General features: G+C 42.0%; 1 protein-coding gene across 1 annotated transcript in view; it reads left to right on the top strand.

The window, feature by feature from the left end:
• CTNND2 (catenin delta 2) overlaps positions 1-22,351 on the top strand; it is a 942,908-nt gene that overhangs the window by 800,267 nt on the left and 120,290 nt on the right. The window contains 3 exon segments of the mRNA XM_082382599.1: positions 360-477; positions 6,160-6,345; positions 21,426-21,599. Coding sequence (XP_082238725.1) covers positions 360-477; positions 6,160-6,345; positions 21,426-21,599 — 478 coding nt within the window.

The following is a 22,351-nucleotide window of genomic DNA, read 5'->3' as shown; positions in this document are numbered from 1 at the left end:
TTTGTGTTTGAAAAGTATTTCAAACTTCTCAAAGAAGAAGAATGCTTTGAATCAAAGAGCTTCTGATTCCCTGGTCAATGCAGGTCGAAGCAGACCTTGAAGACTTGGCCAAAGTCTCCCTTCTTAGCGGTCACAGGACTCTCACGGATCACGTGTTTGGAATTCTGCATTCTCCATTTAGAGAGTTTCCTTGCAGATATCTGTGACTCACCTAATTCTAGGATGCTTTTGTGGAGGCCATCCCCCCTGATTAAATTATATTCTTGGTAAACCTGAAAAGGCAAGGAAAGTGTTTTGATTAAAACTATGAGAGGAGGTGACCACCGTGAAGGGCGCTGACACATCCTTTTGCTTTGCAGGAATGTTAGTTCAGCCGGAGAGGAGGCCCGCAGGAGGATGCGGGAATGTGATGGGCTCACGGATGCCCTGCTCTACGTGATTCAGTCTGCGCTGGGGAGCAGCGAGATCGATAGCAAGGTTTGTTGAATTTGCATAGGTGAAGCATCTTAGAGAAGAAGGTTGCCCAGGGGACCAAACAGTGGCTAACAAGGATGGAGAGTTAATGCGATGTTTAATACTTTCGCTCTGAGATCTATATCGACTTTTAATCCTAGCCTAGAACTAGACACTTAATTCTTGATTAGTAGTGAATAAAAATTTAGATTAAGTTATTGTAACTACAGGTGTTCCAGATGAGTGTATAGACTCTCATATACCAGGTTGCCCACGATCTTCTAGCTTTATTTTCTAAAATCCATTGGCAAAAGAAAAAGAAATACTAAAACTACCTGAGAGTCGAATAATCCTATATTCTTACAAGATAGCTTTTGAACAACTTAATTTTGTCCAATGCCATGTAAGGAATGCCTGATGAAGTGTAAATAAATGCTGTCAAAATGCTGCATAAACGAGCCTGTCAAGACATTGATCATCGATGTCCATTTAGTGCTTTAGTTCGCAAACCAAAATAGAATTGGGCGGGCTTCACCAGTGTTTGAGCTATTTTGTTTTGTCTTCACTTGTCTTTTGATTAGTTTTGGTTCGTTTTCAATAAGAAATTTGTAATTTCATAATATCCTGGTATCAACACAGACTTTACTGATGCTTTCAAGTAATAACATGTGATGAATGTGATACCTTAATAAGACCTTCTCCAGAGCCACTGTGTTGACATTTGGGTCCAGTTCTTTGCTGTGGGCTGCCCTGTGCACTGTAGGAGGTTGAGTAACATCCTTGGTCTCCACCCACTAGATGCCAGTACCATCCTTCCTGCAGCCCAGTTGTGACAAACAAAAATATCTCCAGATATTGCTAGATATACCGCGGGGAGCCAAAAATTGGCCCTGGTTCTGAACCAGAGCCTCAATCCCATGGTTTTCAATACCAGCTCTTCATCGGAATTGCCTTTGGAACATTTAATAAATGCATGTGCCTAGACCCCATCACAGCCCCCTGAGTGAATCTGAGTGTCCAACTCTCGTCTCCGATTTCTATTCCTCTGAAAGTTCATCAGGTGATTCGATGTGCATCTTGGATTGAGAACGGCCTTAGTAGATACAGCTTTAAAATGGACACTAGTAGGGAATACAATATAATGTAACTTAGTTGTCAGGTCAGATAAAGAACAAATAAGAGTAATTTTATCCATTTAGTTACTCATTGGCATGGGGATGATTTGGCATGGCACTTCTCAACCTTGACTACACATTAGAGTGACTGAAAAATTTAGAAAATTACTAAAAAACTAGAAAACTAAATTACTAGAAAAGCTAGAAAATTACTGATGCCTGAGCCCTACTCCCTAAAGTTTAGGACCCATGATATTTTCTGGGACTCTGACCCTTTGAGTACCAGCTGACTCCAGTCATGACACTGTCTGTCATCTTATCACTGCCACTCAGTTACATTTGCATCCATTCATTTACCGTGTACGACATCAATTTCAAAAGTGAAATATGATAGAAAAGATTTAATCAACCTCTCTTGTAAATGCCCTTAACAGCCATTTTAGACCTTTTAATATCATTGACAGGAAAATTAAGTCCCTAAAGAAGCAACCAGTCAAGATGTCTTGAGTATTTACAAATACCCATTAACACAATAGAGGAATTTTGAAAAGAGCTACTGAAGGTAATTCATAATTCACAGAAGCTTCAATGCTAATGATCTTAATATTCAAAGTGGTAAAGACTAAGGCAGGGGATGCTAAGCCTTATGGATACCAAGCAAGCTTTAATACTGTCTGGGCCTTGCAGTTGAGAATAAAATAAGAGTCAACAGCCTCTGGTCTTGGCCCAGTGCCCACCACTGGGTGGGTAAGGCAGCCTTCAGGAGCACGGTCCAAAATCAGAGTGCTCTGAGGCACGCACATGTTTCTTCTGATGTGTCAGAGGACCAGACTCCTCAAACTCTCGGGAGACCTTGGAGATTCTCCTTGTTAATGTCCACATTTCCTCCCAAAGAGGAAACTGAAAAACTGAGGACCATTTAGGGCTGGAGTCGGAAAACTCAGATATTCCTTGAAATAATGCCATTTGCAGCAACATGGATAGACCTAGAGATGATCATACTAAGTGAAGTTAGACAAAGACAAATATCTGATACCGCTTATATGCAGACTCTAAAAAATATGACACAAATGAACTTATTTACAAAACAGAAACAGACTCACAGACTTAGAAAACAAACTTATGGTCACCAAAGGGGAAAGGTGGGAGGGAGAGGGGATAAATTGGGAGTTTGGGATTGATGTACACACCACTATATTTAAAATAGATAATCAGCAAGGACCTACTGTACAGCACAAGGAACTCTGCTCAATATTCTGTAATAAAGTAAATGGGAAAAGAATTGGAGAAAGAATAGATACATGTATATGTATAACTGAATCGCTTTGCTGTACACCTGAAACTGAGACAACATTGTTAATCAACTATACTCCAATAGAAAATAAAAATTAAAAGAAGAAGAAACAGAAGACTCAGATATTCCTGATTAAGCCGCAAGAACACTAAGCTTGGCCCCAGGAGCGTGCTGGAAAATGTGCCATCTCTTCCTCCTGATGACCAAGGACAGGACCCGGGTGACCTCAGCTTGGAGACAAGGAGGGTCCTTATAGCTGTTGAAAGGATCAAATGTGATAAACTACTCAGCAGTGCTTTGCTGGCCAGAATGTGCCACTGAGTTTTAACGTATTATTATTGTCCCATCACTTTCCACTCAGCCCTCTGCTGGGCCACTTCTGAGCTTTCTCAGTGACAAGTTAGAGGAGGGAAAAATGTGTGCACGCTGTCTTTGAGGCCAGCGAAGTTAATGAGTGAAAGAGCCTGGATTCCACGCACGCTCTCAGCTCAGCTCCTGTAACTGGAACAGTTTGTTGAAAGGGTAACATATGGTGGAGCGTTCTACAGACACCTTCCAAATTAGCCCTTTCTAATAGAAAATAAGGAGTCAAAATGACCCTGGTGACCAAGAGGAACCACTGAAATCTCTGCTGACAGCAATGGATATGGAAACCAAAACCACCAGCTGCCACCCACCTTCTGCTGGTGTCCCCAAGGAGGGCGGTGGCTGTCTTCTTTTATTTTCTTTTTTTCCTGCCCCTGCAGAGAAAAGCTCTTGACTTGGTAACCCTCCCAAACCAAGCTTAAGGAGAGATAAGTTCAATCCCTGGGGTCACCCCCATCCTTCCCTCTCTACCACTTCCTCCGTCTCCCTTCCCCCCTCCCCCTCCCCATTCTCTCTCTCCTTTCTCTCCCCGCCATCCAGCTTCTCTCAAAATCATCCCTCAGCCACAGGTAGATTATAAAACATTTCTCAAAACGGCGGATTTACTCCGCAGTAGTCATTTGTTAAACAGAGGCGTGGATGTGCCCCCAGGGAAGATGAACAGCAGGATGAGAAAGAAGTTTGCTCTCCCAAGTCTTTGATGTAAGAAAAATCAGTTTGAGCTGATTTAAAAATCGTTCTGACTTTTGCCATAACGTTTTCTTTTCAGGGAGAGACTATTCTCCCTTTCATGCATTGTCCTGTGTTTACCTGCTTTCATGCCGGTTCCTTTTTCGATGCTGAGAGGATGCTTGAAATAGAAAATCAAGTTTGACTCAAAGCTTGTGGGATTAGCAGCCCATGAAACCTTGAGAAGCTGACAAGAAAGGTTTGGAATGGCAAAGGTCCAGAAATATACCCTGAAAACTGGTTTTCCTGCCCCCAGTAGTCATGTCACACATATACAGTGCCTTTTGCCAGATTCCAGTCCCAACCTAGGACTAGAAAAAGTGGTGCAATCTGGTATAAGTTACTGAAAGCTCCAGACCTCATCTGTAAAATGGACCGATCTTCCCTGCCTTGAATGGTGGCTTTCACACAGTTGGTGCCTGAAAAATGATAGCCAAGTTGGCATGCTTCTAAAAAGACAACTTACCTCTTCTTTTTCAGATTTTGTACGCCTGAAACTGACATGACATTGTAAATCAACTATACTTCAATAAAAAAATGTAAACTTAAACTTAAAAAATAAAATAAAACTTAGTTCAATTTTTTTTCCATCATTATTTTGTCCTTTGTAAAAATGTGGTATTTTTTTTCCTCTTCCCTCGGTTCCTCAAATCCAAGACAAAGGTCAAAAGGTTGATGCACTGGTCTGAATGTTTGGTTCCCCCAAAATTCGTATGTTGAGACCTAATCTCCAATTTGACAGTGGGGACTTTGGGAGGAAATAGAAGCACAGAGAGATTTCACACTTTGGCCAAGATCACACAGCTCATTAAATGGCAGAGCCAGGACTACATCATGGACCCATTAGATCTAGGTCACAAGCTCTGGACCTCCCAGCAGTACCATCTCCACCATTGTTAATGATATAAATCCTTGTATAGCACTTGCTGTGTGCCAGGAACTCTTCTCAGTACCTACGTACCGGGTTAGTTTCCTGTTGCTGCTATAACAAATAGCCACAAACATGCCAGCTTAAAAACACAAACTTATTATCTTACCATATTAGAGATCAGGAGTCCAAAATGGGTGTTTTTGGGCTAAAATCGTGTCGACAGGGCTGCATTCCTTCTGGAGGCTCAAGGGACATCTGTTTCCTTGTCTTTACAGCTTCTCGAGGCCGCCCACACTCCTTGTCTCATGGCCCCGTCCTGCATCTCTAAAGCCAGCAATAGCAGGTCACGTTTTTCTCACGTGGTTTCACTCTAACTCTTCTGCCTCCCTCTTTTGCTTATAGGGCCCTCAGGATTCCATGCCCCACCCCCCGGATAATCCAGGGTAATCTCCCCAACTGATTAGCAACCTTAATTCCCTCCACCACATAACCTAACATATTCACAGCTTTCAGAGACTAAGATGTCGACATCTTTGGGGCAGAGAGCTTTATTCTGCCTATCACATGTAAATACTCTAATTCCCCTATTCCACACAGCAGCCTAAAACGTGGCCACTATTATGGCCGTCTTACAGAGGAGGATATGGTCACAGAGATATTGGGTGCACTGTCCGAGTCACACAGCCAGTGGTCAGAGACCTAGGGTTCTACAGGTATCCAGCTCTATGTGTGTCCTTAACCACTGTTTAACACCCCTGCCAGGAAAATGGGAGCACCAGCCGTCTCGAAGAAAATCAGCATGGAAACATTGATGCCCCCAAGTGACCACAGAACCTGGCTTGCCTGGGACGACCCTGGTTTGCACCTCTTGCCCTGTTTCACTCCCAGAAAGTGCCCTGGTAGATAGTAAATGTTAGTGTCGCCCTCCCAGAGCTGAGCTGACAGAAATCCAGTTATCTGTGCTCTTGGTGGTTCTGAGCCCTAGTCCTCACGCGGCCGTTGTCCGTAAGTGGACGCCATCTGGGACCTCTCGTGGTTGTGGGTTCTTCCTCACTCACAAGTGAATTTCAATCAATGACAGCTGCTCATAAAAGGACCTCTTGTTGATAAGTAGTATCTTTGGGGGGAGAAATGGTCTTAAGACTTTTCCAAGCTTCTCTAAATTCTTTCCACTGTGGCTGTCAAGGGAGCCTTTAGGGGCAGCGGCTACATGCATCAAAAGAAAAATGTGTGTGTGAAGATGGATTGCTTTTCTGGATAGAGGAGTGCTGGTTAGTTTTTATTCACTCCTCCTCCTTTTTTTTTTTTTTTTTTTTTTTTGGATTCTCCAGACCGTTGAAAACTGTGTGTGCATTTTAAGGAACCTTTCGTACCGGCTGGCAGCAGAAACGTCTCAGGGACAGCACCTGGGCACAGATGAGCTGGACGGGTTGCTCTGCGGTGAGGCCAATGGCAAAGATGCAGAGAGCTCCGGGTGCTGGGGCAAGAAGAAGAAGAAAAAGAAATCTCAAGATCAGGTGATGTGGGGGACTCGCAGCTGCATGCAATCAGCCCCTGCCCTAATCACAACATGCATGTTTCGTCTGTGTCTGCAGGTGCAGGGCTCTGCGTTTCTAACACGCGGTCACATCACTAACGCGTCTGCACAGGCTTTCCGTGGGGATTTCACAGCTGAGACACTGGAGCATTACATGACTCCCCTGAGGTTCTGCAGCCACGCCAAGATAGGAAATTTCAAGAAGGGAAAGAGCCGCTTGAGTCCAGGGCAAGCTCTAAGGTTCCAGCTCACACAGTCGAGTCAGATGCAGGCGCTGATTCTTCTGTGGCAATGCACACATTTACTGCGGTCCTTGCGGGGGCCAGGCGGGTGCCTTGCAGGTGGTACAGTTGCACAGGATAGGTGTGGTCTAAGAAGGGAAGCTGAGGAGAGAGGCGCAGAAATCCAACATGTATTGTATAGGTCATTTGGGAACTTTTGGATATGTAATCTTGCACTTACTGTTGGAAAACGGAGTAATTCACAGCCCTCCCAACAGAATGACATTAGAAGCTTGGCCTTGGGGGACAATTCCGATTACTCCAGATAGCTGTCCGGCTGGAGAGGCCTCTTCAAAATGGAACGGACTTTCCTCCAGCAGCTGTCGGTTGCCCTACAGTGAAGTGAAGGCCCACAGGCTGGGATTCTCAGCCTTGGCAAAAACACAACAGCCTCCAGCCCTGCCCCTCGGGAGCCTCTGGGAGGTAGAACCCCTCCCCCACCAGGCCCCCAGGTAAGGGAGTAATGAGAAAAAGTGCCCGTCCTGCGGCTGCCAGAAACCCCTGCCACTGAGATCTTCCCGTCTCCTCCGGACACTGTGGTCATGTTCCCAGCCTTCCCCTGACACTGTGGTTATACCTCCAGCCTTGCCCTGGACGCTATGGTCGTACCTCCAGCTGCTGAGGGTCCCATAAACCCAAGATCTGACTGTCCTCAGGAGTGGATGGCTGAGAAAGTGGGACAGAATCCCCAACATGCTCTCTTGCCAGGGTTTTAATTCAAAATAAATTTGCAAAAGTATCTGTTTAGATCACAGCACACTATTTTCTAAACTATTTTTGGAATAGTTTAACTCCGAGCGAGGGTTAAAGGAACTATTTTCTTCACGGTAAGGATTAATGGGAATGTGTCCTTAAACATAATTCCTACATTTAACCTGAATGTGTCAGTGTTAGAATTTTTGTACGTTACAGTTCTCAAGCTGTTTGTAGCCCCTGAGGCTCCAGGTCTTTCTACAGCTTCTGGATCTGCGTGTTCCAGCTTAAACACGCCTATAATTTAGGAGGTACAGGCTCATTGCCTCTTTGACAGTGACCTTCCACTCTGAGAAAGAAATCCCCAGCCCTGCTTTTTCTCCTGTCCTGGATCAGTACTCTGTGTCTTCCATCTCCCCCTGAATTGGAGGAGCCTTCTGGGAGGATTGGGCCATGGTTCTTAATTCTGCCTCTTAGAACCCTCCTACCAGGGGGGATGCGGTGGTTAGCCAGCACCTGCCACGTGCCAAGTATTATACTAAGTGATGTCACACACTTCAGTTATCCTACCTGGTACTTAAGGGCGCCGAACTATTATGGGTTCTGAATATTTTTCAATATCAAATAAGTTAAAGATGGCCTAACAAAGGTACATGGGTTCTTCTCATGGTTTCCTTTTGTGGTATCGTGTACCGTGGGGCCCAGTGCCTACACTGCTTTACCCTGGAAAGCAAGCTCAGTAAAGTTGAAAGGAAGAAAAGCCTATGGGCAAGAATATGGTGCTTTACAGTCTGCCCTGTGACCAAAATCACCTACAACCTAACGATTCAGAACCTCTGGGATGGGCCCAGGCAACTTTGGAAATCAGATTTGTGGAAGTCCATTCATATGACATTAACCTTGGCAGGCAGAATGAAAGAAAGAAAGAGAGAAAGAGGGAGGGAGGAAGAAAGAAAAGAAAGAAAAAAATTTTAAACTGAGGTTAAATTCACTCTGATTTCATGGTTTTCTCTTTAGTCTATGGCTTAGATTTTGAAGCACACCCTTCTGATGGCTTCTGTGCCTGGCCCTGGTGTCTCCTTTCGTAAGATTCTACCCTGACACTGAACCCTTTCCCCAACTATGCCAAGGTGTGCTCACGTGGCTTGAGGTCTTTCAAACGACAGGTGAGATTAGGAGTTGATTGGGTCCAGAGAAGCCAGGGGTCAGAAGAGAACATTCATGGACATCACCCCAAGATAGAAAGCCCTTCTTCCAAGGTGTTAGCTGCTTCCATGAAACCTCCTGGTGAGCGATATTCCACCTCAGAACGCTGTACTTCAAACCATAATTTATGACGTCAGTGAGCTCTCTTCTAAGTTCAGTCAGCTAAAATGATGAGTAGAATCTTATGATTTTTGCCTGAAATCTAAATGAAAATGTGTACAGTCTGTTCCATTTTTCTTCTTACAATATTCTTTTAAGGGAGAAAAAAAGGAATTTCTTTAAGAATGTTTTGCTGAAACCACCGTAAGTTAAAATACAATGGAAATTTGTTGTTTATAAAGAAGCTTCAAAGTTATTTCAACCAAATGATAGTTTTTAAAAATGTTTTCAAACTGTTCTCCTACATAATACAAAAATATTTTGAAGTGCCAGGAAATTCAGTATCAAGCTTAATGAGGATGTAAACAGATGGAGCTCTAGGTTTGCAGCTATAAAAATGGTCAGATATAATACATCCCCTGGAATCTCTACTGCTCATAAAGTCAGTCTTTTTAAAGAATAGGTAGTGATTATAGAAAGTGTATAATGCAAAGTGAAATGAAGAAAGAGGTATATAGATATAGATACAATGCAGATACAACCTGACCAGTTTAGTAAAATATGTGTCATATGCAAATACAAAATATATGCATGTACAAAAAATATGTTTTTTTAGAAAAAGTGCAGTACATCAAAGATGATAGAAGATAGTGACTGATTCTTCTTATATGTATTTGTAAATTTTCTACAACGGGCATTACAATTGTAATCTTTTCAAATATTATTTTAAAATAATATTCAAAAAGGAACTAACTGACCAAATCAGTGTTTGTTTATGCAAATGTATATGTTTTTTTCTCTTAAATTTGAGTTGCCTCAGAGAAAGTAATAAGATAAAATGAAAAGTTATCTAATCCATGGCAGATCCTTCCCAGGACAGAGGAGCCAGAGATTTTACCAGGAAGCAAAAGTGATGAAAATCATAATATTGGTTTAGTGATTGACTCTGTCACTTGCTGAATTCCAGAAATTTATGTTGACTTTCACCTTGGGCATTGGTATTCTGTACCTTTGGAAAATACTATACTTTGCAGGTCAGATTTAGTTACAATAAAAATCTTGGAAACTTTTTTCTTTTAGATACTTGATAGGGATAATTCAAGAAAATATATGATACAGAACCATCAGATGTAAGCCCCTGTGTGTGGCTGTATTGGACACTTCTATGCATCGTATTCTGGTCGAAAAGGACCTTGCAAATTCATTAATTTCTGACTTTGTGCTCAGTGCCTATCGCTCAATTATAAGAAATGACTGGTTTCTCTAGTAGCTCTTTTCAATTAGACCCTCCGTCAAAGCAGTCTACATGTCATGTGCCAAGAGGCATATCTCACCCGGCATGGTCCTCACCGCCGCTGGCAGGGCTTTGTGCCAGCAGCCTGGCAGAGCAGGGCAGGGGTGGCAATCCAAAGACTGAGGTCCAGGGAAATAGCAGTAGACAAAATTGATTTATCTGCTTTCCCACCCTTTGTAGAAATAAGCATTTTTGTTTGTTTTTCGATTTGGGATGTGGCCAGGGTTCCTGCGATGGTGTCCGGGGTCAGTGGTGCTCAAACATGGATTAGAGGTCACAGGGTACCGCTGGCTGATGGCCCGAGCAGACCTGGGCCTTCAAGACCTACTCCGTGTGAACTTGACTGTGTACAGAGAAACCCGCAGAGAAAAACAGAAGTAAAACAAGCAAGATCCCCTAGAGTTCAAAAATCTCTCTTCTGCTTGAATCACCTCTGAATTTTTTAGTTCACAGGGATATTTATATATCCACATGGGTGAGGATGTAAACCTATCAGAATTCAAAGATGATTCTGATCCAGCATTTTTATATGATCAACTTTCTCTCTCTCCTGATAATCTTTGTTTAGTGAGCTGGGATCAATTTAAGAGAAGTATTATTACTCTTTCTCATCTCTTTTCTAGGTGGTTGATGCCAAATGCATAGATTGTGGGAAGTTTCACTTAAGATATCAGCATGATATCTTATCCACAAAAGCAATAGTATTGGGCTTCCGTGTAAAACCTTTAAGGCCCCTTAATTTCTTCCATGACTATAGACATGTCTTCGCAGAAGCTCAAGGCCTTTACCCTGCACACTTTCCCCGCCCATCCCAGCATCCCGCAGGCCAACTCCTCACTTCTGCTCACGCTGCTTCTCTGTCCAGCGTTCCCCTTCCCTTCTTCCACTCCTTGGAGAATTATCCTTCAAAACCAAGTAAATACATCACCTCCACCCTTTCAAGAGTTCTCCCAAGTAAAAAGTGAATCCTTCTCTAATCTGCATCTGCATGGTCTTATTTATAAATTTATTTATTTATTTATTTTTGGCTTTGTTGGGTCTTCGTTTCTGTGCAAGGGCTTTCTCTAGTTGCGGCGAGCGGGGGCCACTCTTCATCGCAGTGCACGAGCCTCTCACTATCGCGGCCTCTCTTGTTGCAGAGCACAGGCTCCAGACGCGCAGACTTAGTAGTTGTGGCTCACGGGCCCAGTTGCTCCGCGGCATGTGGGATCCTCCCAGACCAGGGCTCGAACTCGTGTCCCCTGCATTGGCAGGCAGACTCTTGACCACTGCGCCACCAGGGAAGCCCTGCATGGCCTTATTTAAACTTCTCCTCCAGTGCTCATCACATTATCAGTCACATACAGCAGTTGATCTCCTAGAGGGAGAATTTTCTGAGGGGCAAGACTGTGTGGGTCTTCTTTCCATCTTTGACATCTAGCCCAAGGCCCAGCACCAGCTGTGCTGAATGGCGGTCCAGCTGTGGTCCACTAGGGCCTCTAGCTCTTGCTGTGAGGTTATTGCCAGTTGGTGGTCCCAGCCTCATCCATTGTCTTCTTGGGACACTTGGCTTCCCAGGGCTGCTGTGAGCCAGGAGCACGGCATAGCCCTTCTCTTTCCATTTGTGGTTCAGGCTGTTCCTCAGCTTCTCATGGCAGTGCTGCATTTTATTACCTTCTGACTCTGCGATCACCAGCAAACCTAATGAACATTCTAGGTCATGATAATCATCTGAGAACTTGCAGTTCATGTCAACAAGTGTAGATGCATGTATCTCAGAGTACCCCTGGAGAAGCAGTACTTTGATCACACCAGACTAAAAGATGCTTAGTTCTGAAGATGTCAGTGTGTGACATACATAAATGGGATTAGATGCCATGAAATCCCATCCCCTGAAAAGTTTCCTTGGAGTTTCAGGACTTTGTATTGGGGGCCTCCTCAAGAGACTCACACATAGCCCACTGTGTCCCATGGATGCTGTTGGTCCAGAAGTGGGACTCTGAGAATAAATAGCAATCAATGTCCCAAAGCACAAAAATGAATTTTATTGCTAGTTTAAATCAGTACATTGCAGATTTGAATTTTAAACTTACTTAAATTTTAAATAAGTTTCTCCTTGAGACAAAATATGTATTAATTATAAGTAAAAATATTATAGCTATAAAAATATTTTAAATAACTTCAAAATTTTTATAGATATTTATATTAATAAATACATGCACACGTAATATGTAAATAATATATGAGTAAAATAGCAATAAGCTACAAGAAGAAAATAATGCACACATCCCCATCATCTTCCCTTCTAGTGTGAGCCACAATAAAAATGTATACCTGGGCCTCTAATCCTTTCTGATCTCTTTCTCTCTGTATTTATGCATAGCTTTGTTTAACCTTTCAAAATACAATTATACAATATTGGTTGGAGTGTGAGTTAAGACACATCCTACCACATCAGACAGCCAAGTTCATAGTGACTTAGAGAAGACAAGTGTATTTCCCGCTAATGTTAAAAGTCGGCACTGCTGGCGGCTCTGGTCTGCAGAATCTCCGGAGGCTCCTTAGATCTGCCATGCTCGCCTCTTTAGGATGCTGCCCTCCTCCTCATGGTCCAAAGATGGCTCTGTATCCAGAGTCCAGGAGCAGAAATGGAGCCAAGAAGACAGAGGGGAGTACCCTTTCCTCTAGAACTGCCCCCGCTGAACGTCACACACATCACTGTTGCCTACACCCTCTCCTTCTGGATGGGACACATTAGCACCTGAGTTGCAGGGGTGACTGGGATGTGTAGTATTTTTGTGGGGCAACTGTGACCCTAGGTGAACCTTGGGCATTCTCTTAACCAAAGGGAAAAGGGGTACAGTGGCATACTAAGGAGGTGCAGTAGGAGTTCTCTACCTCGGTAAGGAGGGATATTTTATCATTGAAATTGTTTAGAATTGTCTGCACGTGCTAATAAGAAAGACCAACTTTTATCCATTTTGCTGTTTGCAAATTCTCTGCAGACAGTGTAGCCCCCGATTACCTGCAGCCAGGTGACTGGCACACCACTGAAGGGAAGGACAGGTGTGGGTGCAGCACCCACCCTGCCTTGCTCTGCAGGCTGTTGTAGACACTTTATCACTTGGCTCTTCATGACCTCTCTCCTTGCCAGTAAAGAGTCATCTACACCAGAATATGGAAGGGCTACCAAGAATTCCATTGTAGGGGTCTGCCGTGTTGCATGAACCAGTCCCCGATGATCAGAAAATTAGGTTGCTCCCAAATTTTAACTAACATAAACTGCAATAAACATCTGTGTAGTTAAATCTCGCCTATACCCTTAATCACTTCTCAAGGATAAATTCTTAAAAGTAAAACATCTAGTTTTACTTTTACAAAGAATGCTTTTAAGGCTCTGGCTACGTAGCCAAAATTTGTCTTAATCACTCTGGATGCCAGTGACAGACAGTGTGAGTACATTTTGATTTGCTTTATTATCACCTGATGGATCTGCCCCTTTGTGACGTTCTTGATGCTTTGAAGTCCTCGTTTCCTAATATCACAGGTTGTTTTTCTTTCTTCCAGGCAGTTTCCGTTTCCTTATTAGTAACCATACTTTCTCGTTTGTGGCTTAATACCAGTTCCTTTCTAACCATCTGCTGATTTCAGCTGCCGCTCAGCCCTCACGGCTGGTAGCAGTGTAGTCTCGCTCTGCCGTCACCTCACCATATGCCAGGAGCTTGGTGACTCAAGACATGCTATTTCATGTCCTCAAAGCAATAAATCGCCTGCGCCCACAAAGATCACGGCTGCACATTTTTGTGTGGTGACTGTCCTTTGCCACTCCCTGTGAATGAGTGAGATGCTTCTCCTTCTTCTGTACCTCTCATGTAAAATTTATCCCATCACCTAGAAATGCTGCTTTTCCACTTTCAGTGGGTTTACAGACTTAACGCTCAATTTTTGGTGTCTCATTTAGTTTGTGTTTACATTTTACCATTCACTACTCCACGCCATCAGTCAATAGTCTGTGTCTTACAGACTAGACCTGGGTTTCTCAACCTTGGCACTGTTGACATTTGGAGTCGGGTAATTCCCTGCTGTAGGGCTGTCCTGGGCATTGTGGGATGTTTATCAGCATCCCTGGCTTCTACCCAGTAGACACCAATCAATAGCACTGCTTTCCCTAGTTGTGACAACCAAAACTGTCTCCAGACATTGTCAATTGTCCCCTTGGGTGTTAAAATCACTCCAGTTGAAAACCACTGTATTAGATAGACTGTCTTTGAGGGATGTATCACCAAAGATATAAACAAACAAGACTACAGGACTACCTCAAGGAAGTTGGCGAGTCAGGGACAGAGTCCCTGGACAAAGCAGGTAGTGGGGTGGGTCATAGCCCAGGTTTCCCTAGATGTGGATGAGAAGTTAGGAGCAGAGAGAATTCTAGGTGAGCATTACTGGTGTTGCAGTTGGTTCCATCAGGATGACTTGGGGAAGCGGCAGGCGAGCCTGGTGATGTAGACCAGCCTTGATAACACTCCTCTGTGGTCACAACCCAGTGGCCGCCTTGTGCCAATCTCTGGAGCTGGCAGCATCACCCGCCTCCCTCCCGCCTTCTCCTGAGGGGTGCGGGCCCACACAGGCACGGAGGTGAGTCAGCAAGGCTGTCCCTGAAGGTCTTTTGTTCTGAAGCCTTGTTTGGAAAACACCATAGCCAACCTCACCTTTAAGACAGGTTTCTAATCTCTCAAATGCAAAGTTCCCTGTATCTTTTGCAAGGAGAGCCTGGAGACACGTGTACCACATGAATACAAGTCACTGGCCATCACCTCTGTCCTCTCTTTCCGTAGGTCCAGCCTCTCTGTAGTCGACATCTTCTGAACAGCTCCCAGGGGAAGTCAGACGCCCGAGCTACCCTTTCCTTCCAAATTCCCAAGTGTCAACACAAAAATCCTTTCTCTTTTGGCTTTTGACAGTGGCTTGGAGTTTTTTTTTTTTAATAACCAATACTTCCATTCCCTTGCCCTCCTCCTTTTCCTCCTCCCCTCCCCCCATTAGCTGAAAGTAATGATGAAACACGGTCAGGGCAAAAATCAGTTAGTAACTGCTGTTCAAACCTAATCAAGCAAAAGTGGCCAACAGTGGATGGACTGTGTTTAGGTTGCAGCCTAATTTACCCAAACCCTGCATGAAGGAACATTCCCTGACAGTTTACCATTTTAGACATCTTCTCTTCCTACACTCTGTGATGTGTAACTTCAGCGGGGAGGCAAGAGTGGGATTTTAACATCAGACTGTTTTCCTGTCACTGCACATCCACTCCCTTTCCCTTGCAGTACCTCTGGCCCATTTGTGTCACTGAAATCCCTTTAAAAGAGAAATGAGCCTGCACATATACTGACTGTCATTCTCTGTCATTGGTAGAGAAATTTAGGCACTAGAGATGCCTTCCACTGGTGAAGAGGCCTTTTCTATTTGTGTTCCAAAGATACAGCAGCGAAAGCTCTTTTCCGTACGCAGACTGGAATGGCTGTGACATATGCGACAGTAGGAGCTGTGTATTTTAGCAGCGCTCCTCCCAGAATGTAAATCCTTCTTCCATGTAGGCGAGAACGTCTTGTTAGCATGTCCATGGTACCTAGCCCGGTGCCTTGGAAGTAGAAACTGGGGTAGTTGTAAGCTCCTTCAGAGGGAGGGGCTGAAATTCCCTCGTTAATTCTTCTCATTCAGTAGGGGCTTTTATGAATGTAATAATTAATCTCGTGAGCCACCATCCCCTAAAGAATCCATTTACACAGTCTCTTTGTAAAGTGTACACACATCTTTACTTTCTGGTTTTTGAACTTTCTGATTTTTTTTTTTTTTTTACGGTACCACACAGCATGTGGGATCTTAGTTCCCCGACCAGGGATCGAACCCACACCCCCTGCATTGAAAGCACACAGTCCACTGGACCTCCAGGGAAGTCCCTGAACTTTCTGATTTTTATCCCTAAGTCAGTCCTCTCTTTTCGTATAAGGAGCAAACAGCTTCCATGATTCCATCCTCAAACCAGCTAAGAGAGAAATCTTTAAAATAGAATTTAAGCCCTAAGGAGAAGTAAAAGTATTAAAAGCCAGTCTAAAGAAAGGCTTTTTTAAAAAACCCACACGTTGAGCCCATTCCCACAGGTGTGTGATTTTCTTCCTAAGCAGGCATTCCTTACAGTCAATGGCCAGTGTGTATCTCCTTCCCTGACCATGACCACATCAAAAACCACTGTGTCCAGATTTCAGCAGACCCTTGGCTTCTAACATGGGAGCATCTTATTCTCTTCCTTTTTAAAAATGTTTGAGCACTACCTTCTTGGAGAGAGAATACATATTTTCAATTCTAACAGTTTTGGATAGTGAATGATATAAACTGTTCGCTCATTTGTTTTATTGATATTAGTTGCGCAGTCATGCATTTAAAGCCAGTCAAGCAAAGTACTGATATATAAAAAAGAATGAAATGATGCCATTTGCAGCAACATGGATGGACCTAGAGTTTGTCATACTGAGTGAAGTAAGTCAGAGAAAGACCAATATCATATGATATCGCTTATATGTGGAATCTTAAAAAAATGATACAAATGAACTTATTTACAAAACAGAAATAGACTCACAGACATAGAAAACAAACTTATGGTTACCAAAGGGGTAAGGAGGAGAGGGATAAATTAGGAGTATGGGATTGACAGGTTCCAACTATCAATACTACAAGTAAAATAGATAAGCAATAAGAATTTACTATATAACACAGGGAACCATGTTCAATATCTTGTAATAACCTATAATGGAAAATAGTCTGATAAATATACATATATATATATAGCTGAAAAAAAATATATATATATAACTGAAAAACAAAAGTGCTGATAATATGTTAGGGAATGTGGTGCTACTTGGGATGACAAGTCAGTCTATTGGTTTGTTCTGTGATCTACTGTCAGCATAATCCTGCCTTACTCACTCCTTCTTTGCTGCCAGCGTGTCCCCAAAAGAGATTCCAGGGCAGGACAGCCAGGATGTAGCTGGAGGGTCCTCGTAACACTGACACCAAACTTTCTTAGTGCTTACTGTGACTTCTGTCTTGCTCAGCTCGGGCTGCTGTAACAAAATGCCCTAGACCAGGTGGCTTACACAACAGACATTTCTTTCTCACGGTTCTGGAAGCTGGAGGTCCAAGGGGCCAGCAGATTCGGTGTCTATTGAGAGCCTCTTTCCTGATTCACAGATGGCCATCTTCTTGCTGTGTCCTTACATGGCAGAGAGAAAGCTCTGGCCCCTTCATCTATCAGGATACTAATCCCGTCATAGGGGCCCCACCGCTCATGACCTCATCTAAACCCAATTACCTCCCAAAGGCCTCACCTTTAAATACCATCACATTAAGGGTTAGGCTTTAACATATGAATTTGGGTGGGACACGAACATTCAATCCAAAGGTTTTGCTTTTTGTTTTTTGTTTTTTTATTTATTTTTGGATGTGTTGGGTCTTCGTTGCTGCATGTGGGCTCTCTCTAGTTGTGGCGAGCAGGGGCTACTCTTCATTGCGGTGCGTGGGCTTCTCATTGTGGTGGCTTCTCTTGTTGCGGAGCATGGGCTCTAGGTGTGTGGGCTTCAGTAGTTGTGGCTCGCGGGCTCTAGAGTGCAGGCTCAGTAGTGGGGCGCATGAGCTTAGTTGCTCCGCGACATGTGGGATCTTCCCGGTCCAAGGCTCGAACCTGTGTCCCCTGCATTGGCAGGCGGATTCTTAACCACTGCGCCACCAGGGAAGTCCCAATCCAAAGTATTATCTGTGGAGAAAATCTAAAATACTCTGATATAACCCACTCAATCCTTAATTTCTTAAACTTGAAGTATATTTGTAAATTCTCAATTCCTATAAATAAGACAATGAATAAGAGGAGCTTTAATGCTAGAGATTATCAGGGTTTTTTCCTATTTAATAACATGAATGACCTGCATAAAGTATAATTTGAACACTTAAGTACTAACTTTAAGAATCAAGAACAGATAGAACTTTTGCAAGTTTTATTCTTTAAAATATAGCAGATAAAATTTTAAATGTGCCTAAAATTAAGGAACATTTATTTAACTCTCAAGCCTAAGTAGTAAAACTATGAGGAGGAAGGGATATTTCCACTCAACATTTCCCCTGTGCTGGAAGAAAACTTTTTAAAACCACAAATGCCTTTCTCCTTTTTCTTTTGCTTTCCCTTTGTCTAATTTCTGTTTGATTTTTAAACTTAAACCTGATAAATGAAGACATATAAACACACACACACACACTTCTGCGTGTATGTGTGTGTGTTTATATGTCACAACTTGGCAATAATGCAGCCAATATAATAAAAAAATACTCTGCTAGCTTTGCCCCTGTTGGTTTCCTGGAAATACTTCGTTGGTTGTGCTTTGTCTCTATCACATAGAAAGTTTTCCCTCCTGACCTGGCAACATTTTGTTTCTTTATATATTATTTTCATATTTCAAGTTCTTCTTAGAAAATTTTTGGTAATATGCCCTCAAGGTACAGTCAAAAACAAATACAGTTTGCATAAGGCTTATTTATAAATTTAAGTTCTGTGTTCTTAGGACTAAATAGCTGGGTGATCAGTGTTTTGACTGTGTTAAAGATTTAGCCACTGCATGCCTTCAAGCCATGTGGCAGTTTTGAAGAAATTTTAGGATAAATTCATCTTGTATTTAAATTTATAAATGATGTGTTTCCATTTTTTTGGTAAAAGAGTTGCATATCCCTTGATTTCTCGTGGATCCTCGCTCTAGAAGAAGGTTGGCATTAAACGTTTTCACGTGCAGAACTGTTTCACAACTTCAGTCTGATCCTGATGTCACCATTGCCCTGTAGTCCTGTTGGTATTGATTGGCTAGGCGACATGACCTCAAGTGTGTTAGCACAACTTTTAAAAAGACTTCCGGTCTTTTATAGGTGATGAAAATCTATTTTTTTAATGGACAGTTGATAGATACTTCTTTCCCTATTAACTCAATAAAAGTTTGAATAAAATACCCAGATGAAGGCAGGATACACTGACTGGCTTTGAAATAGTTCTTTATCTTCTGTGTCGATGTGCCAGGGTGCCATCAGCGTTCTGAAACAGCAGAGAATCCCCTTTGAACTTCTTTTGTTGCCGTCAAAGGCTATCCATATTCACATCAGTTTTCCTTTTATTTCCTTCAGATTCTCTCTGTAGCCACTAAGAAAGGATTGTAATAAAAGGTATTTAAGAGCTACATAGATCACATGTCAGAACGGAAGAAAATTGTCTACGGATTTAGCCATTTGTCCTGTTTTATTTGCCCAGAAGTTAGAAAAAAAGAACCAGATAAAACCCAGCAAATGATAACACAGCTTTTTTTTTCCTTTGCTCTTTTTACAGTTTGTCTGTCACATGTTGTAATGAGCATGCAAATAAAACTTCTCTATACCTCATGCTGTTATGTTGGCTCTTACATGAGAGGGAAATTCCATCCATGCTGAGTTCTAAATCTTTATATGAAATCTAAATCTTTATATGAAAATGATAGCTTAAAAGTATTAAGGAGATAACAAAATGAAAAAAATAAAGAAATAATTTTGCATTTCCTGTTGCACTAGCTAGCTGAGAGATTCAATACCCCCAGCTGGTTTCCTTTGAGAAGACAATATCACTCCTGTTTCGTCATCAAAGTCATCAAATCTACAAAAGGGCTGTTATCTTTGCCTAGTGCTCTCGTTCTATCTGGTGCAGTGAGCCAGTCTCAAATAATGAAGCAGGAGCAATGTGACAAGTTGACTCTTTCAATTTTGTTTTGTTATGTATTTAAAAGAGATGGACTGGTTTTATTGATAGGCTGTGTACAGGTGCAAAGTCCGCTTTGAAGGGTTTAGAAGTGGCTTTGGTTGAAAGAACAGGAAGATCCCCACATTGAGTGTCCTTGTTATAAAGTTGAGATAGAGTGACACTCTGAATGAAAATGACCTTTAATGGGATGGCCGTCACCCGTCGATGGGATGTCATTCATCTCTGAGCTTTAGCCTTGAACTAAGTTAAGCCGTATCATAGTTGAGAAAAAGAAGGCGTGACTTTTTAATTTTTCTTTTGGAAGGCAGCTATGCTCACCACTATACCACCAACGCTGCACTTAATTTTTCTTTTGGAAAATAAGTGATAGAATTCTTGAAATTATTTGTGACTGAAATACAATTTTGTTTTCATAGGTACACATACATATATATGTACACAGGTGCACATATATGTATGTACATAAAATATCTGTGAGAAAGCTTAGTATTGATATATATGTCTTTTAGATTATGTTTTAAGCAATCATTAATAAACACAAATAAGCAGTTAAATAACTTAATATTCCCACTCTGATACTATAAAGTAATTCTTTTGTTTTACTATGATTTTTCTCAAAAATGAATATGGGAATATTTTTTCTACACATATTACTTTATTTCTACCCTCATTATACTCATTGCCTTTATTTTTAATGAAAGAATAAGGCTATGTGTGATCAAAGATCAGAATCATTATTGGAACTTTTAATATTTTTTAAATTATAAGGATAATAAAACAGAAAATTAGAAAGGTAGAAAAAAATGAAAGACAAACACTTTATTAATAAATTTTTATTATCATTACATTTTTTTACTATGCATTTTATTTGGAATCAAACACAAACCCCCTACTACTTTGCATCCTGCTTTGTTTATTTAACTTTTATCATAAACATTTGTCTAAATTGCTACATGATCTTCATAGCTATCATTTTTAAGGCTCTACTGATATGCCTTTGTGCATATAATCCATAATTTAAAATGTATATGTAATTAATTTTTAATTACATATTCTGTTATTTATTAGATTCAATTCAAAGCAAACATCAGAATTTCTATAAGATCAAAATTTGCTTATAGCTCATGTCAATGTATGTAATAAACCGTAACAATTTTCTCTCCTTTGTCCATTCTGTCATTTGTTTGACGCCCATAGATGCAATGACAGAATATGTATTTTACAAGTGATATAGGAATTTATCACAGTTAACACTTGTGTATAAGAAGTGAGGGCATCTGATAGTTACTAACTACTATGCTATGCCTATAGTATGCTTACTGTAAAGTATGGTGCCTTGATGTTTAGCTTTCTTCCACCCTGACCGATTAAAATTAACCCATCTCTTCTCCCTTCTTCCTGTAGCAGTGTGCTAGAATTGTTCTCAGAGGGCTTAGCCATTCTACTGCCAGTTACATTCATTTATGTACATGCTCCAACCCCCTCCACCCTCCATCATAAGCTCTCGGTGGGCAGGAATGGCTCTCCCATTTTTGGTGGTCCTTGGACTGCTGATGCAGTATCCTACCTACAGTAGATGCTCACCAAATGTCATGACACCCTGCTTTTGTTTTTGTCTTTGATGTTTGCCAAAGGCAATACTGGGAAGTGTAAAGATGTTAAAGATGTTTACTCTCTCATTTCTCTTCCACCAGTGGGATGGAGTAGGACCTCTTCCAGACTGTGCAGAACCACCAAAAGGGATCCAGATGCTGTGGCACCCATCCATAGTCAAACCCTACCTCACACTGCTCTCTGAGTGCTCAAATGCAGACACGCTGGAAGGGGCGGCAGGCGCCCTGCAGAACTTGGCTGCAGGGAGCTGGAAGGTATGATGAGTTTGTTACAATAAGAAAGAAATCTGGAACGATGAGAAGGTCCTTAGGAAATATGAGAAGTCCAATTTTGAGAAGTGCAATTCTAATAAAGTTTCTAAGGGTGTTAGAGAAAGACCAGTTCCATTGAACTGTTGGACTTAGAAAGGTATTTCTTTTAAAAATTCTTCCTAAGGGCTCAGGGGTCGTTGAAGATCGCTACAAAACACAGAGGAATAGATGTAAGTATAGTCATTGAAGATGCTATGAATGCTTTCTGTTCTATTTGTGTAGCTGAACTACTTCATTTTCAGGGGAGACTGACATGTTGAGACTTTTCAAAGCACTGTCATTGACAGTTAAGGGAGCTGATACCCAAACATGTCATACGAAAACCCCTGTGAATCCTGTAATGTTGTAGCTGGTCCTGTCCCCAAAGGAAAAGAACCTCTTGCATTTTTAAATTACAGGATTACAGAGGAAAATACTTACCTTTGGCAAAAGGTTACAGTAAAGCAATTGTATGATTGGGAAAGAGGTTAGGAGGGTCTTTTTCTCTGGGTCTTTACAAATACACACTGTTCCAGGTCAGTTCTCACCAAAAATGTTTCATGACCTTCTTTGTGGGTAGAAACGGATTCATGATAGCAAAGAATTCTTGAGTTTGGTCACTAATAGTTACATGGGCTAACTTGCCTTATCGCACAAAAGAGTGTAACCCCTTAGAAGAACTGAGGGCATATAGGGGAAATATCAAGACCTCCACC

Source organism: Balaenoptera borealis (genome assembly GCF_965194805.1).
Source record: "Balaenoptera borealis genome assembly, chromosome: 2".
Lineage (NCBI taxonomy): Eukaryota > Metazoa > Chordata > Mammalia > Artiodactyla > Balaenopteridae > Balaenoptera > Balaenoptera borealis.
Note: the sequence above shows the minus strand (reverse complement) of the source record. Positions and strands in the feature narration are given on the sequence as shown.